General features: G+C 34.6%; 1 protein-coding gene across 6 annotated transcripts in view; it reads right to left on the bottom strand.

The window, feature by feature from the left end:
- The window catches only part of zc3h18 (zinc finger CCCH-type containing 18), a 50,205-nt gene that overhangs the window by 13,650 nt on the left and 17,198 nt on the right, over positions 1 to 19,357 (bottom strand). For 5 of the 6 annotated variants that reach the window (XM_028003758.1, XM_028003769.1, XM_028003740.1 and 2 more), the window contains exons 7-13: positions 17,446 to 17,475; positions 15,974 to 16,088; positions 14,698 to 14,960; positions 7,275 to 7,457; positions 2,776 to 2,895; positions 2,603 to 2,695; positions 853 to 1,119 (exon numbers count right to left, since the gene is read on the bottom strand). In XM_028003758.1, the coding sequence (XP_027859559.1) occupies positions 853 to 1,119; positions 2,603 to 2,695; positions 2,776 to 2,895; positions 7,275 to 7,457; positions 14,698 to 14,960; positions 15,974 to 16,088; positions 17,446 to 17,475 (1,071 nt within the window). The remainder of the gene's footprint in view (positions 1 to 852; positions 1,120 to 2,602; positions 2,696 to 2,775; positions 2,896 to 7,274; positions 7,458 to 14,697; positions 14,961 to 15,973; positions 16,089 to 17,445; positions 17,476 to 19,357) is intronic. The other variant, XM_028003776.1, reaches the window with a different exon arrangement.

A 19,357-nucleotide genomic window follows, 5' to 3' on the forward strand; every position in this document is an offset into this window, starting at 1 on the left:
TCTGGTTCTGGTCTGCTCTGCATCCAGAACCAGAAACAAACATGGAGAAGCAGCATTCAGCTTCTATGCACCACAAGTCTCGAACAAACTTCCAGAAAACTGAAAAACAGCTGAAACACTGAGTGCCCTTAAATCTAGACCAAAAACCCACTTGTTTAGAGTTACTTTTGAAGCATTATAAATGAAACATTAAAAAACATTTTGATGTGTTTACTGGTTTTCTCAATTGTTGACTGTGTGTTGTATTTTTATGATGTAAAGCACTTTGAACTGAAATATCCTATACAAATAAACTTGACTGATTGGGATCAGCATTTTTAAAGTAAAGTATTTTTGAGTTTGAAGTTTTTCTGCAACATTCTTGCTGATTTTCATGCCTTTCTTTAAATAAATTCATTGCATATAATCTGCTACTGCTTTTCTGTTTACCTGTAACTTGATGCTGGCACACCTGAATTTCCCCACAGTGGGAAGGAAATTTCTATTATACTCTAAATACAGTCATAAACATTATGTACACCAGGGGTCTCAAACTCCAGGCCTCGAGGGCCGCAGTCCTGCAGTTTTTAGATGTGCCACAGGTACAAAACACTGGAATGAAATGACTTAATGACCTCCTCCTTGTGTAGATCAGTTCTCCAGAGCCTTAATGACCTAATTATTCTGTTCAGGTGTGGTGCAGCAGAGGCACATCTAAAAGTTGCAGGACTGGAGTTTGAGACCCCAGATGTACACAATGAACCATTCATCAAAGTGAGGGTCAACGTTTAACTACCAGTAATCTGGAAAATAATGTTCCATATTTTTTGTTGTACTGTCAGCCATGTAGTCAAAATCAACCAGAAGCCGTACCTGCGGGGAGGATGCTGCTGCCGCTCCCTCTGCCTGCCCTCCCTCGGGTTCAGGGGTCTCCCGGGTTCCCGTGGAGGCGGCGGCCCGTCTCCTGGTCCTTCCGATGCGCCGCTCGCCTCCCTGGGGTTGGTAGGAGGCTTTCCTCCCTCTGTTGGCAGTTTTGAGGGCCTGCTGGGCGGTCCGCCGGGCTGAGGGGGACTCGGAGCTTTCTTCTGGGGGGGCTTTTCTCTCCGGGGAGGCGGGGCTGCACCCGGCTTTGGTGGCATGCTTGGGGAGGGAAAGGGAAACACATCCAAGCATTTATGAAGAGAAAATGTGTAAAAAATATATAAAATTAGTATGAACAGATTTCATAAAAGGCTCCATTTTCTTAACTCAGGTTTCACTAAGACACATTAAAAAAAACTTTTTAAGACCTTTTCAAGACTATGATGAACTGAATTTAAGACCTATACTTCCACAGAAATATAGAGACTTCCTAACAAAAGTAATAAAATTTAAGACCTGTGATTAACATATTTAATACCAACTAACTTGTTAAAAAATGAATTTAAGACATTTCAGATATTTCAAGGCCTCAATTAGACTAAGGATGTGCAGACATCCTGTATCACTAACTTTTAATCTGATTTAAGTGTTTACTTTTCATTTGAGCTTCACCAACTCAAGTTTAAGACTTTTAAAGACCTTTAAAAAACCATTAGTGAAATTTAAGCCCAATGTCTCCACAGAAATATACACTTATTCAAAACAAATATGAAAATTTAAGGCTTGTGATTAACATTTAAAATCACCCTTTTAAAATTGAATTTAAGACATTTTAAAGTTTAAATTTTTTTTTAGATACATTAATTTAAGACTTTTTAAGGATGCTTAGACTCCCTGTACTTACTAACTTTTCATCTGATTTATGAGTTTATATTTCAGGGTTTCTAAGACCTTTTCAAGACCATTACAAATTGAATTTAATCACACCAATGTACAAACGTCCTCTAACAAAAGTAGGAAAATTTAAGACCTGTGATAAATATATTAAAGAATTAAAAAAAAATAATCTTATGATATTTTAAGGCCTTAATTTTAGATACATTTAAGATTTTAAGGATGTGCAGACACCCTGTAATTACCAACTTTTAATCTGAATTAAGAATATACTTTTCAGAGTTTCTGCAAGTATCAGCAACTCAAATTTAAAAACTTCTCAAGACCAATTTAATGGAATTTAAGACATATCTCCATAGAAATGTACAAACTTCAGCTAGCCAACTGGTAATACATTTTCACTTACCTATGAGAGATGCAAAAAAAGCTAGTTAGCTAGAAAGGATATGTTAGCAGTGAATTACATGCAGCCTTAACCATAAATGAAGATGTCTGAGTACAACTCAAATTTTTGTCTGATAGATAAGCCCTGCAAGAAAAAAAAAACATAGAATATAAAAAAGAAAGAGAATTTAAGGCCTGTGATTAAGGTATTTAAGGTGAATTTAAATATTTAAAATGAATTTAAAACATTTTAAGGCCTAAATATGAGATGCACAAAATTAAGACTTTTTAAGGATGCACAGACACCCTGCTTTTAATCTTTTCTCTGCCTATCTGTTTGTGTATCGTAAATCAACAAGCAGTACTGAATTATGGTGTCAGGTTCAATCATTTTGGCTGCAATTTCCACAAATTATTGGGAACCATTTAAGTGAGATCGGATGTTTTAGCTCTGTTAAAGCCATTTCAGGTCCTGAAGCTTTACCTCTTAGCAGCCACAGGTGGAGGCTCCGGTTTGTTCTTGGCCATCCTCGGTGGAGCCGGGCTCGGTGAGGGGGACGAGGAAAATGATCGGGATCTAAAAGGCAGTACAAGAGTCACAACATTTTTCTAAATCCAAAACATCTCTACAGGTTGAACAGGAGTGGGACTGCGTACCTGGAGCGGCTGCCGCTGAAAGAGCTGTGCTGGGAGGAGTGGCTGGAGTAGGAGCTGTACGAAGAGGAACGGCTGCGGGACGAGCCGGAGCCCGTGTAGGACGAAGAGCGAGATGAAGATCTAAGATGAAATAAAATAGAAAACAAAGACTTATGAGCAGTCTGGTCCTTTCTCCAACACATGAACAACAATCTGTATGAAGCAGAAGTAAAAACTCATTCTAATTCTCTCCATAGCTGGAGAGTTCACTTTCACTTTGACAGTTTAACCTCTTACGAACTAGCAAAGCTAATTAGCTTCATACCTCTTTCAGTGAAAGTACAGCACAGAAGGTGAATAAAACCTACACATATGGAAAGTTATGCATGCCTCTCATACTAAGGCTGTTATTAGATACCAGTCTTGTAGTGACAGTGTGAACTACATGTGATTCATTGAAGTGGAAGCGTGCAAAAAGCCACTGAATTAAATTTGGCTGATAAACTCAGTGAATAATCTTAACCCTGAGTTAGTTTGTTTAATAAAAATAGATTTATACTCACTAATGCCTTCTAAATATGATATACTAAATTAAATAAAATGTTAATAAAATTCTGCTTATTATTTATAACTTTAGGTATGAGGTACACTAGTCAACAAAGGAAAGTAAATGAATAATACTAGTATTAAGACACAACATATAAAATGTAGGTTTAATTGTAGAAATAGGAAATTATTTTGATTATGCAACTTTGAATCAAAAGATGATTTTAGCTTGTAAGGAACAATTTACAAATATTGTTCAATAAATAATTGTTTTCATAAGTTCATACCCTCATAATATTTGTTTGTTTCAGTTCAGGGCTGCTGGTAAATGGTGGATGCTTGGTGTGATTTGATCGCCGTCAAACTGTTTCAAGTCAAATTTATAGATTTCTTTTTAAAGCACTTTATAAAACGCTTGTGGTTGATTCCCCAAGACCGGCTTAAGCCAATGAATTTCTGGTCATTGAGTCAAAGTTCTGAAAACTTAGATTTTCCCAAGGTGAGACGCAAAATGACTCTAGTCTCAACAGCAGAACCAATCGAGTTCATCAACATTTATACAGAATTTATAGTTAAATGAAATTAAAACCAAAAGTCATCATCAATAAAAAAGGCAAAATATATTGAAGGGTTGATGAAACACTGACTACCAAGTCAAACTCTGTTTATTACCAACATTAATTGGAGCTCATTTAATTTACTACCTCTTTCCACTACCCTGTGGAAACACTGAATTTCGAATAAGGCTGGAACATAAAATGTGGAAAAATGAAGTCCTGTGAATATTTTCCAAATGCCGTGTATACATATCAGAGGTCGCACTACTTTTCTGTTATCCGTCATTTGACTGACAGCATAAAAAAACAAACAAAAAAAAAACGGTCATGTTCTATTTCTACCCGTCAAATTATAATCATATTAACATTAGGCTACTTAGCCGCATTTTTATACGCTTTGGTTAATATTCACCTAATTGAACCGTGAATCCAGATCCCATCACACATAAAGCAGATGAACGCATCTCATTTTTTCTCCGTAGTGAAAAAAAACACTGACTGTGGCCCCAATAACTTATAATAAATGAAATTAAGCGACTCCACTTAAATTACAAGAAACCTCACCTGCAGGGGTCTGAACGCACAGCCACACAAATTCCTCCTGATCCGCATCTGCAGAGAAATCTGCGCTGGTTCATCGGTCAGTTGGATCTGTCTGATCCAAACCGATCAATTGAACTCTACGAGCTTTTCACCCTTTGCGAGGTCCAGGAGGGGAATGTCTTCAGCTCCATTTGTTAAAACCACAGGGTGAGTTCAGTTTAATTATTTGCAGCGGTGGAGCCCGCATTGGTTGTGTAGCCGCAGCTCCCGGTTAGAAAGACGCATTTAGTTCAGTGTCCATGAGATTAAATTCAGAAAGAAATTTTTATTGATTGATTTTAGTTGCCTTTCCGATTAACTCTTTGCGTAAAGTCTTTAATGTCTGCCCATGTGCACAAGTCAGGGGTTTTAATTATAACCTGTCAAATGACCGACAGCCTTCAAATTTTCCCGTCGTTTAAAACAAACAAACAAACAAACAAAAAAAAAAAACCCAGAAAATATTCTGTTAACGCGACCTCTGATATATATAGAATTTTAATAAAAGAGGAAGACATGGTTGAATTAGTGCAAGTGTGAAATTTATCTGGACCCTGACTGGTGCGTGTTCGTCACAGAGAGAGAACCTGGGGGAACAAACAGTGTCTGTTTTTCAAACATCGCTCTGCAGCACCGACCTGAAGGTAAATGTCTGAGCAGTCTGTGTCCAGGATGTGTGGGGTCTGTGGTAGAAACCCACATGGAAGTACACAACATGCAAAATGTGAAATTTGCATAGTACATCCCCTTAAAATCTAAGTGAGAACTCTGAACTCAGTTATTAATTTTACACTAGTGCTGCAGCTAATGATTAATTTAGTAATTGATTATTCTAGTGAATAATCATAAAACATTCTGAAGATTTTTCTTTTAATCACTTACACCTATTTTGTACAGAATTATTAAATGCAAATAAGCATTCAAATTTATTTTTTAAAACAGAAAATAAAGATTTTATTGCCTAAGATGCATCCTTCAGCGTCTGCTTGGACGTTAGTGGCAAAGGATGCATCTGCAGCTAATAAAAATTATTTTAGCGTGAAATTTGAATAAATGATTAATTACAATTAATCTGTCCAGTTTTGTGCAGCTCGTTTTTAGAGGAATGCGTCCTCTGCATACATTTGAGCTAAATGTAATTGACAACATTCTGGTAAATTCTTACTAAAAACATCACCTCACAAGCTAATAGAGTCAGACTGAAACTAAGACTAAAGATTTCCATGCTTTAAAAATAAATATAAGATTTTATATATTTAATGAGTGTCAGTTTTTCTTTGACATTCAGCCAGTTAATGAACCTCAATCTTCACCAAGTCCAGAGTCTTTTGTTTTCTATTATGTAAATATTATAGACAACAATCCATATTTCTAAGCAAGAACAAAAACCTAAAAGGATTTTTTGACATGCTGCATGTTGAATAAATTCCAAAATAATAGCAAAGTCATATAAGCTGTGCTTACGTGCATTTAAACTAACAAAGTTTAAACATGCTTTCACTTTCTGGTAAAATAACAACTGATATTGGAAGTTTCCATACAGCTTTAAATCAATAAACTGTTGCTATCAACAAAAAACTAGAACCTTTCCACTACTTTAAAGAGTTCCCAGGGAACATTTAATATATCTTAATTGCTAGGTGCTGAATGAATTTCTCCTCATCTGCTTCCTCATTAGCTTCAAGCTACCACATAATTATATTAGAATGAAGCAATGTACCGTTTGTGGGATTCACGCTCAGTGAGGCGTACGGCTTTTATTGTTTTATGGCTGACGTTCAGTTTTTTTTTGTTTTTCTTCCAAAGAACAAGAGCAGATTAACAGTAAATTTCAGTAAGCGGAAACCAGGAGCAGAAACATTGCTTTCATGTTTATTTTGTTGGAATGTCGTTTTCTCTACAGGTGCAGCTTTCTTCTGGAGGAAAACGTGTTCTACGAGAACGCCACACAGCGCCTATTGTTTCAATAAAAAAACCTTCAATTTTAGTGACCTAAAAATGCAGCTTTCAAATTTAGCGGGGGAAAAAAATCATTAGTTCTTCAGAAGCCATCTTGAGCAGGTAAATGTCCGTAAATCCTGTTCAACAAGTACGACAGATCCGACTGTTGGGGAGGAAATGACACAATCACAAGTACACAAAAGCATCAGAATAAAATGCTTGATGCTTTTTAAATGCTTGGGCTGTTAGGGAAACTGACATGAAGACATCTTCCTTTAACCTTGCACCAGGGCGCAGCGTGTGTACTTTGGAAGAAGGAAGGGAAAATTGGAAAGACTTCCGATGAATATGGTTGCAAACTGAAATGTTTCAACTTGTCAAGCTGGAATCCCCTCCTAAACGTCTCAGTTTTTAAACACTAAAAATAAAACCATGACAATATTTTCTGATTAGGTCTGAAAAATCTTTTGCTGAATGATGAATTGTTTTGGTGTATCTGATTGTAATTGAGTAAATGTATTTGATTACTACTTTGGGACCAAAGTTGCAACATTTGTTACATTTCCAGCGTCTCTTTCTCAGTGTACTGTGTTAAATGAATCACACCCTTTGAGCATTCTGTACCGCTCCTCACCTGCATCAAGAACCACTGAAGGAAACATGAAAACCTCTAAAGAAGACACTGGGCACAACTTCCTTCTTCACAAAATTTAAATAAAAATGAAGTAGCATCAGATTTCAGCAGTTTTATGATTCTCTTTTCTGATCATGAGTCATTTCTCCTGCTAGCGCCAACTAACCTAGCATGTTTGTCTTGGTTGTTCTTACCCAGAATGTCCTCCTACTGTCTATTTAGATGACACAAACATTAAATCCGACTAGATGAGTTCCTACCTGGATGAGTTGGACAGAGAGACGGAGGAGCCTGAGGGGCGATGGCGGCGGCGGCCTCGGGGCGGGGAACCCATGGCGGCCCGTCTCCTGGGAGATTTGGACCGTCGCCACGGGTCCTTCCACTCGTCTGGTCGCCTCATGAGGGGAAGCATCTCCTTCTTGGAGGAAAGCTCCATCAGCCTGCTGAGAAAAATGGATCATCTGTTGGTTTTTGCAGAAGAGCCAGTAAGGTCTGTAATGTGAAAGAAACGTTGACCAACATATTTGGCGTGTATCAATGATGTCACTCATCAAAACGGTTGTTTCTGGTTTTCTCAATTGTTGACTGTGTGCCGTCTTTTATGACTTTATGTTTTTGGCAGTTAATCTCAAAGTGTAATTTGAAAAATAATTGTTTTTAGATCATTTTTTAAATCCTGAATGTCAAATAACCAACTTTCAACATTTTACTTTTAATTTATTCAAATTTTGAACAATGTTGGACAGAATTTATAATTTTCTGATATTTTGTGATATTGTTGGGAGAGATTATGTAATTTCTGCAAAGGTTGGGCCATTAATCGAATCAAAGATTTAATTTTTAGAAATCTGGATCTTTTTTCACAATGCATTCCTTGGGTTTCCGTAGTTCAGAGTGATATCAGCCATCTTGTTTTACAGCTTCTTTTTATCTGGATTTTGAATTCAGTTCAACTCCAAAACCAAATATAAAAGATGAAGCTAGTATTTTTTTAAAATTTAATTACAAGTATAAAGTCATAACACCATAATGAAGTCACAATATTAGGAGAATAAAGTAGTAATTTTATGAAAACTCCTACACGAGATATAAAACATTAGAATGAGAAATATTTAGCACCTTGTGAAGTTATACTTTGGTGTCAGTTTTACAGAGAAAGTAATAATTCACCTTTTAATATACAAGCATCAAAATTGTTAGCAGCAACTCTATGAAATGATCGCGCAAACTTCTGTATTTTGAAGAAAATCCTTCGAACTGAACTAAATAAGTCTAACCAAGTTGTTTTTTCATTAAGAATTTTTTGCTCATAATTTTAATACATTATGAAAATTATGAGCAAAAACTTATTCATTTTATAAGTTTTATGATAGAGTACTATTGCCAAGCTACAATTGTTTTGTTTAATTGTGAGAATACAGTCATATTAGCAGAATAAATATGCAGGTCTACTAGAAATATGCAGTTCTAGTAGACCTGCATATTTATTCTGCTAATATGACTGTATTCTCACAATTAAACAAAACAATTGTTGCTTGGCATTAATACTCTATCATAAAACTTATAAAATGAATAATTTAAATAAAATTTTTTAGGTAGCTTCTGTTATTTTTAGGAAAGAAAGAGAAAACAGATTAAGATCAAAAATTGGATTTGCTATGAAAAAACAGAGAATTTATATCTGAGTCCGATCGCACAGCCCCCGTTTCTGCACAGATAAAAGCTTTATACATTCTAGATTAATAGCTAGTTTTAAAATTTTTTTTTTAAATTTAGATCCTACTAATTAGTAGCTTGAGGACTTTATAAAGACAAAAGAAATGCTCATTAAAAAGCTAAAATCTGGTCCAAAAACATAAAAAGTAGGAGGCTTGAAGCCTCAGCGGAGTTTCCATCATTTCCCATTTTTCACCTTTAATGAAAGCAGACACAAAAGTTTTTTTTGTTTCTGTTTAGTCATATCAAACAGCAGATCAACAACATTAGTTAAATCGCTGATTACAAAAGAGTATTTCAGAGATTAAAGGATTTGTGTGAATAATAACATGCAGGCTACAGTGAAACTATCTCTTGATGATTATCTATGCAGGCTCACATAAATGACCTGATTAAGCAAAGTTGAGCCGGACGGGGAAAATCAGAGCCACTTGTTGTAAAAGGTCAGATGTGTCCAAATAGTGAGGGAATTTTACACCCCATTGTTGTTTGTAATTAAATTCAAACATCAACAGAAAGAAAAAGTAAAACATGCAACTTATTTCTTTGCATATTTACAGGTTTCACAGAAACAATTTATATATTCAAACTCAAAAAGTTTTTTTTTTTTTGAAGATGATCACAGAGTGTTGTAAATAAAAGGCGCTTCCTGCTAAAAGCACAAATTGTCTGAGCTGAAACCTGTGAAACGGTTGGAAAGCGAAGGGCACAAAGGCCAACACACCTTTCTTTGTGTTTGCACGTGCTTCGTAAAAGCGGCCGCTTTATTCCTGTTTCTTTTTCTTTTTTCTCTTTACACACACCTCCAGGTTTGTTCTCTGCAAACTGATTCACACTCTTGGGTTACTCAATGCAGAACATTTTGCAATAATGGAATAACAATCGTGCCATAGAAAGTGAGCAGGCGGTTCAGTTTGTACTCAGATGATTTTGTTGCATCATAGCAGATGCAGAAACGCCGAAGCAAGAGATTTAGATAAAGAAAATAAAGAGTGAAGGCAAAAATTTATTAATTTGTGCTAAAATATTAGTCGTACAGAACTGTACAGAGTGCAGGACTAGTAGGAAAAATTAAAGTCACCTGGGAAATGATCAAGATCATAACTAGAATTAATTGGAATGCTGGTGCAATTAAATTTAAATTACTTTAGATTTTGTGGAAAATGCCTTGAGACAATGTTTGCTGTGAATTTCCAATATATAAATAGACTGAATAAAAAGACTATAAACCCCTTGCATGTAATTGTTTACGTCTGAAATATATATATATATATATATATATATATATATATATATATATAAAACATTTCAAATATCCAAAATAAATTAACAAAAACAATAGAAGCAACAAATAAAATTTAATAAACTAAATTGTCCTTTAGGACTGGTTGAGACCAAAGCACCGACTGAAGACTTTAGTCGTCAGGTTTTTGGTAGAAACAGAGAATAGAAAAAAATCATAAGTCATGGAAATGATTGAGCTAAAATTTATCATGCAGTTAATTGATGCGTTGCTTATTGCAACCAGAGTTGGACAGTAACTACTTACATTTACCTGAGTAACGTTTTGAAAAAATTTACTTTTAGGAGTGTCTTTACTACGCTGTACTTTTTACTTTTACTTGAGTAATTTTATTATGAAGTATTTCTTCTCTTATTTGACTAAAATGTCTGGATTTTCTGCCCATTGAATGAAAAACAAATATGTTTTAACTAAATATTCACCAGACACAGACACACACCTGCAGCTTTTGTTAAAAGTTTTTTATTGAAAGAAACTGATTTGGAAAATTTTTCTTTTGCCTGGTTTTGTTATTTTTTGTTACTTATGTGAGTTATTGTGAGTTTTGTCCTTAAAATACCTAAATTTACACTTATCTTTATATTTTGGTTCGTCTGATGATGTGATTTTTAAATATTAAATGATTGATAATTTGATCAGTTACTCAGTACTTGAGTAGACGTTTTACTCTTACTTGAGTAATTTCTTGGATGGCAACTTTTTACTTTTACTTGAATAAAAATGTTGAATGCTACTCTTACTTGAGTACAGTTTCTGGATACTCTGCCCACCTCTGATTGCGACAGACCAACATTTGACTTGACGATTCTGGCCCACATGACTAACAGTTTGGACGCCACTAATCTTGTCCCTCAAACAACAAACAACAGAGACAGATGGCGCGGGGGTTTGAACCAGCAACCCACCAGTTACGAGACAAAAAGAAAGCAGTGACCGGAATTTTCCTGCTTGCGCTATCGGCATTTAATTTTCCAAATATAGCATCAAGAGCCAGGAACTATTCTTGAGTGTCTAAAATAAATATTTGCAGGAGGAAATGAACCATAAATGAACCGAGGGGATATTCCTACTAAATAACACTGTCTAGTGCTAAAGAAGCTCAGAAAAATTTCGTTTACGTTACGATTGCTGAATAAATCAACTATGTAAACTCTACAACCAGAACACACCTTAAGTTACATCACCATAATGAGTAACTGGTCACTTTGCATGCAATTGTGTACGTTCGTAGCCTGGAGTGCCTGAGTTCACAGACGTGATGCAAGAGCAAACAAGTCGGCTAAAAATAGAACCACAACACTGGAGATATTTTTAGATCCTTATCTACTCCCGTTTCCTGTTCAAGAAGGACTGAAGAAAGGAAGGAAGCAGGATGTATAAAACCACACAGTGTAATGTAACTTAATGTTTGAAGACTTTATTAAAAAATCCTGACGGGAGTCGTAGAAAAATGTGTGAAAGAAAGCGGGGTTATACTACAGTTTAGTTTTATTTCGATTTGACTTTTTGACTGATTTGATTAGTTTTTAGATTATTTACTAGATTTTGTTTATTAGTTATTAAATAGTTTTTGTTTAGTTTTTATCAGTGATCACTGCAAAAATAATAAATCTTACCAGTATTAAGTATTTTTGGTCCAGTTTCTAGTGTAAATATCTTAATACACTTAAATTAGGATAAAACAAACTTAGAAGTAACTTTTGATATGAGCTTGTTTTAAGTCAATAATTCCTTAATATTGATGAAAAAGTGCTAGTTCTATTGATTTTTTTTATTATTTTTTTTTAACTTTGGTTAATTTTTAGGTGCAGAATTAAAAAAAGTGAAAGTATTGAATTTGTAATTATGCATGAGTCAATTGGGTAATCAATAAAAAAACCAGAAGATACAATTTTCATAAACTGTATTCAGTTAATGTTGAAGAACCAACTGACTGGAGTTTTCTCCCAACTTGTGCTGCTGTCATTTTTCTGGACTTTCGTAATTTGCCGACATCTGACATAAATTGTTTGTGTTTAAAAAGATCTATTTCACGTCAGTTTGAAAAGCCGATAAACGGATTCATAAACGTGAAAACAAAAGATTATGTCTGTGATTTCAGTATGTTTTAGTTAGCTTTGTAAAAGTATGATGTGTCATACTTTTACAAGCATTATGTAAAACATAATAGGTTTGTACTTTGAGTGAAAAGCCGCCACTGAGGGAAACGCTACATGATGTTATTCCATTTATGTGTTCAGTTATCATCAAATTAATGAGAATTTCTCCAGGCCTGTCTGGATGATTAAAGCTTCACTCTTTCATGTGTGGATTAGATATGATGATAGATGATGATTCATTTCCCTTCCTGTGTTTATTTTCACAGCAGATCACTGACGTTTCACTGCAGGTTGTTGTTTTGTACTATTGTTAGCATTTTTTTATGTGCAATCAGCATGACTAACAAGTCGTTACTCCCAAGTGTGTGAAATAACTGAGGATGACACTAACTGGAGGTGTAACCCATAGTTTAGACCAGGCGTGTCAAAAGTGTGGCACATGGGCCACTTATTGGTCTCTGAATGATTTTGTGCGGCCCTGACTAACTTAAATATTGTGCCACAACAGGCAGCTCATAAGGATTTTTGAAAGGTGACGCACAGCAAAAATGTGAGATCCTTTTTCAATAAGATGTGTATATATATTTTTTTCTTTTAATTTTAGCAGGTATTTTTTATTAGCATTTTTGTTTTCCTATTCTCTAATATTCCTGGATAAACCTATCATCACAAATGTTTTGGCTAAATGGCTTTTAAAGATAAATCCGTTATTTGTACAGATTATGGTGATGTTTTTTCTACAAGGAATAAAAACATGACATTTAAAATTGGAATATTACCTCAGACCATTAAGAAAAAACATATTTAATGCAAAATGTGGGCTTAATAAGTATATTTAATACTTATACAAAGGTTATTTTCAAACTTTTACTTTTAGCCTAATAAACAGGCCTCAGGTGAACTCTCATTCTAATTTATTAAATTTGACTATTTGACTCTAACATGAATAACACATCAAATAAAAAAAAATCTGACTACTTTATTTCTTGCATTAAATTATTAAATGTTTGCTTTGAAAAAATATATTTGAGGCCCATTGAAAACGTCTAACTTAACAATTTCAACCTACAGGTTGTTAAAAAGTCTTACATTTATTAAATTTTAAGTCTTATTTCTCCAAACGTGGCCCAATCACCAACCCTCTACCGTGTTTGTGCTAATATGCTGTGTGGGTTCAGTTAAAGGCTTTAAAAAAAAAAAAAAGTGACTCTCATTCAACCATTGCCAGTAGCTGTTTACTTTTCTGACGATAGAATCGCTCTGCTGACTTACAGTCAGAGGATTAAAGACTAGAGTCAAAACAGTGTCTCATTGTTTTTGCATGTGTAGATTTGTTTTTGATATTGTGCAATGTTCCCAAGTTTCCCCGTCAGTCTAAAGAAGCCCAAAAACAATGATGACGATCCTTCAACAGCTGTAAACACACATGAGCCGACGTCAGTGTTTTGACGTATAAACTGGTTTTTGAAATCACTGCAATTGTTCTCTCTCTTAGTCGCATACAGAGAAATGTGACTTAGAGAGTCTAAGACAGAGTCCCCATTAGATTGTATTCAGTTATTGTTGAAGACAGAGATAAATAAATAAATTTTAAAAAGCGATTGTTTTCATGTATTTGCATGTGGATCAGGTCAATGCTTGTGCAAAGTTCAGCTAATAAACGCGACATCTTCTTGTTTCCAAGCTTATTATTACCTAAAACCAACAAAATAAAAACTGAAATTGAGAAAATATTTTTAACTGAAATGAATAAAAGCAGTAATTAATGGGGGAAAATCATACTTTTAGCTTTGTAAAAGTATGATACATCATACTTAGATGTACAAGTACAAATCATAGATTACAAACCAGCGTTCTGAAAACTCTGTTCATTCCCAAAATGAACAGCTGTTGCTTCCTCCATTGATTCGTTCATGTTAAATTCTCTCGCTGCTGCTCTATTCCCATGTTCTACTGTGTGACTGATCGCCTTGAGCTTAAACTCTGCGTCGTAAGCGTGTCTCTTAATAGGAGCCATTTTGGGGTCTTTACACAAAACCCAGCGTGCACCGCGCGCTTCTTCTTCTACGGGGGAAAATGAAGTCGGCGGCTGCTTACCGTAGTTGCGAGACCTGTTGTGGCTCAATATTGGTCCATATATAAGGCGCACCGGATTATAAGGCGCACTGTCGGCTTTTGAGAAAATTGAAAGTTTTTAGGTGCGCCTTATAGTGCGGAAAATACGGTACCTCCTGTGCTGTTGGTGAATTAAAGCACTTTTTAACGAACCTCGTTTATTTATTCCTATCCATTATAATTGCAAATAAAATGTGATATTATTATTACTTGGCTATAAAACTATGGAACTGAAAATCAGATTTAATCTGTGCTTCTCATTTTAGGAAACATCAAATTAAAGGAAGATGACTAAGATGACATAAGCAACAGTCACAAGGCAGGAATATTTTTATACTGATGTCAATGATTTAACAGCTGGTAATAATAAATCTGGCTGTGTAACAGATTGCTACATTGTATCATTTTTTGATTTTTTATCTAATGTCATACGAAGGGAAAAGTCCTTACTTTGGCGGCGGGCCGAGCGGGGAGCGCGGCTTCAGTTTGTCCTCCTCTTTCTTCTCCCGGGCGTCGCGAGGAGGACGCATCCTCGGCTTCTCCTTCTCGTTGCGTTTCAACCGGTCTTTCTCCCACTCCTCTTTCCGTCGAATCCTCTCCTTCTCGCGTTCCCGCTCTCTTTCTCTCTCCCGCTGCTGCCGCCGCTCCCTCTCGCGGTGATCTCTCTCCCGCTCCCGGTGGCGCTCCCGGAGGTCACGCTCACGGTCACGCTCCTGCAGAAATGGTAGTAACAGACAAATACATTCCAACTTGTGGTGATTTACATCATCGTGCGGAGTAGCATTAGCATTCTGGAAAGATTAAGTTACTGCTGGCATTTTAATCTTAATAAGCTAAAAAGCTAATGTTAGCTTAAAGTCTACCATTATATTTACTTACACTAGTCAAGTTCATTTGCATGGAACATCAATGTTAGGTAACATTAACTTAATCTATTCAGTAACTTTACCTTTTGAGTCAAAATTAGCTAAAAAGTTAATATTAGCTTAAATGTTACCATTATTTTGCCTTACACAAGCATGATGGCTAAGATTAACTCAGTTAATTTAATGTTGTGTTTGTTTTTACGTTAAACAGTAAGTTCACTTTAGCTTTTGAGTCAAAATGATCTGAAAAGCTAATTTTAGATTAAAAGCTATCATTATTAAGTTGCTGTATACCAGCATGTTGAGTAATATTAACTTAATTCAGTAAGGTGACCTTAGTTTTGAGTTAAAATCAGTTAAAAACTAATGTTAGCTTGAATGCTATCTTTCTCACTCCTTGTCTTTTTGTGTTTTTAGCTGGATCAAGTCAGGGATATAACGCTCCATTTACTGATCTTTTTTCCTTTAGCAGAGCAACTGTAAGAAGATGAAAACAAACATGAAGAAGAAGCAGGTGACTATATACTAAAACCACCCTGTAATGCCAGATGATGAACTGTAAAAATACACTTTGTGGCAACTAAATGTTCATCTGTGAATCAGGGCTTCAGCTGGAAGGTTTGCATCCTGCTGAATAGGAAGAGGATCTAAACCCTGCCTGTAATGAAATCTGGAAGTGGTGTCGGATAACAATGAAAGACTTCCTTGTACATTTTCCGCATTTGTCAACCATGTATTCATTTATGTAATTAAATAAACTGGACACGCATGTTTTGTCATCGATAGAATAAACAAACAACAGATACCGTGGCTGGATAAGCCTTGATTTATGCAGAGAAACGTTGAGTGGCGATACTCACAGCAAAGTGGTAAGGAAGAGGTGCTTCTGTGTACTGAACCCTGAAGTTCTCATACTGACCCCCCCTCCATAAGGCCTCCATTTCGTAGTCGTAGTACGGGTCAACATATGGCTCACTGTGGACAGAAGCAATATTCAGAAACTGGGTGATACTTTCAAAATGTCTCTATAAAAAATACATAATTCCTCCTTTAATATCTCAAATTATCATGAAAGAATTTCTACTAAGAAAAAAGAAATCAACAGAATTGTGATAAAAAAGTTTCTGTTGATCACAGTCAGTTTGACTTCTGTAAAGGCAGCCATTTTGAACGTTTGCTGCTCTGGAGAATGTAGTTGCTTGCAAACACTGCAAAGACGCACGACATATCTACGGCTGCAACTTTTTGCAATCAATTATCCAGACGATTAATTGTATATAAAAAACATTAGCTACAGATTCTACAGATTTTAATTTTAAGGAGACGGGATTAGAAAAATTGTGTCTTCAGTCAGAGGCTTCTTCAAACAAAATCTTTCCTGCGAACATCACCATCTACAATAACTGTTTAAAGAATTTGAATTAATAAGTTACAACATTTAAACTTCCTATGGGATCAATAAAGTATTTTTAAGCTTAAATTATTAATCAATTATTTAAATAATTGTCAACTAATTTAGGAATAGATTAATCATTAACTGGAGTATACAGACTCTAAAAAAGGCTATTTTCCAAAAGAACATAGTCAGGGCAAGTGACATTTTTAGATTAATCTGGTTCAAATTCTGTAAAAATAAAATCAGGTGTTGACATTAAAAGCATTTTTAAGCTGTAGATGCATCCTTTCCTACAAATGATTAAACAAACACTAAAGAAAAGCTGTGTTGTTGCACTTTTTCTTATAAAAAAAAATTTACCTCTGTTTTTATTGCATTTCTAATGTTGTACAAAACGAGTTTAAGTGGTTAATATACCGATGTATATTAATATACAAATACATGCGATATATTGGTATCACCGTTGGTACCGTCTGATGTTAGTAATTTTGTCACATATCAGCGTCGGTCCAATAAGTAAACCTGAGTCAATATTAAAAAAGAAAGAATTATTTCATGTTGCGTGTTTATTAACTGAAGCAGTAAAACATGTGGTTGTAGAAATGTAGGAAAATGCATAAAATATTGGTAAATATCGATTATTGCAAACCTGCAATATTAATATCGGATGTCAGTATTGGCCAAAATGTTCACATCGGTGCATTCCCGTCAGTAATGACCTCAGAGAAGCAAATGTCGCTGCCTATCGATCCATGAAGGGTTGAAACGTCATTTTCTAATATGTACAGTAGATGTCATCCATCCTAAATCCTAATCGTTGCTTACTGAGGACTTTTGGGTAAAAACTTTTGAAAATGTCTGACTTACTGAAAGTTACTGAGGGTTTTAACGATGTAAAGTAACAGATTAATATTTCTGAGGATGATTTAAACTTACCCGTATACCGGTTCTCTGAAGTCCATTTCCCTGAAAGAAGTAAAAGAGTCATGTGAGTACATTTAATTTAAGTATTTCTGCATTAAAGGGAACACTGTGTTTTACTTTCTATTTTTGTTTTGGGATATTTTTGGATTGGAAATATGAGAAAAGATGAAGAAGTAAAGGTTAAACTCAAGACACTCCAGTCAAAATGAGCTGATTAAAAACTCCATTATCTGTAGCAGTCATTGGAAAAAGAAAGTACACCCTCTTTCATTTCTGCAGGGTTTTCTGTATCAGAACATAATTATCTAGCCTGATTAAAATTTAACATCAAGTAAACAAAAACACCCAACAGAAGCCAGACTGTTGTTCATTAGGCAAATGAAGAAGAAAGCAGTGAATAAAAAACAAAGTTACTAAGTTGTTGTGAACTTTTTCATTTTAATACCTCACAGTTTTGTTTTTTGTTTATTTTTGTTGCTGTTATTTGATCTCTTATCCACTTATTTTGTACATCAATGCTTCTTTTTGTTAGTCTGTAATGTTTGTTCTATATACATTAATTAGTGAAATTCTTTTTTTAAATCATAGAATATTATTGAATCTTCACAACAAATACTCATTAAAAGTACCAGAAATATTTTTATTGTCTTATCTTCTTTTTTAACATAATTTTCCATTATATCTTAGGAGAAAATACATCTACTCTTTCCATAAAAACTTTTCATATTTTTTTTATTTAAAATCCTAAAAATAAAAATAAAATTTGCTCTTGTAGCCATTTATTAAAAACACTAAATAGTTGTATTTTTGCAGAAGGTCATTTAACGTTTCTGCCTCTAAATGAGTTTTATTTAGATGGACAGAGCAAATATGGCTCCAATCTTGGATTGGAAAGATTGCAAACCCTTGGACTAGGCCACTGTGACACATTTGTGTTTGGGATCATTGATCCGCCGGTGATCCTGTTTGGACTGATATATTGTTTTTGGACCCTTTAGGTTAGATTTAAATCACAACAGATATCAATGGAATAACAATTAGTAACAGATAAAAAATAGTTTATCCTTTATTTATTTAGTTATTTATTATTTGGTATGGTATGTACTTTTTATTTACTTTCTTTCTCTCTCTCTCTTTTCCACTTCTATCCCCAAAATATCTAATGCTAGGTTAATCAAGCAATATTAGAGAAAAGGAAAATATTAATGCAAATCAGAAAATAACTGCCCAGATTTAAAGAAATTATATTCTAACCCACATATGTTAAACAACTTGATTGTTTTGACACCAGTTGATAATGTTCTGTGTTTTGAATGTGTCCATTTTAATGTATGCCTACTTATTTATTATTATAATTTTTGGTTGGTTGGTCATTTTATTTTTGTTGCTGTTATTTATTCTCTTATAATTATTACTACTGTATATACAATAATTGATGAATAAAAAAATAATAAGTTTAATCACTTTAGAACTTTATACTCAATATTTATTAAGACCTGTGTTTTGTTTTGTCTGCTTGATTAATTTATTTTTCTTGCCGTTATTCGTTTGTATTTGTTTATTTTGTAGATTAATACGCCCTGTTTCTGCTTTTTGTCAGTCCGTAATGTTTGTTGTATATACAATAAGTGGTGAATAACAAAACATATAAAACATTAGAATTTAATAAATACAGAATATTTTGTATTTATGACCTGACTCATAAAACTTATGTTTGGATTAGACACTGGACGTTCCTTTTTAAAATTAGAACTGTTCTTATCTTTTGTTCCTCTCTCAATAAACTGTTGCAGTCGGTTTTTTAAAAAAAAGTTTTAAAACTTTTTAAAGTTGCTGACGTCTGCACTGATCAACAGAACATGCATCGAGACGTTTGTGTTTTGTGCTGCTGGGGGCTGAAACGAGCGTGAAGCGCCGAGCGTGA

This window comes from Xiphophorus couchianus, chromosome 2, assembly GCF_001444195.1.
Source record: "Xiphophorus couchianus chromosome 2, X_couchianus-1.0, whole genome shotgun sequence".
In the NCBI taxonomy this organism is placed as follows: Eukaryota; Metazoa; Chordata; class Actinopteri; order Cyprinodontiformes; family Poeciliidae; genus Xiphophorus; species Xiphophorus couchianus.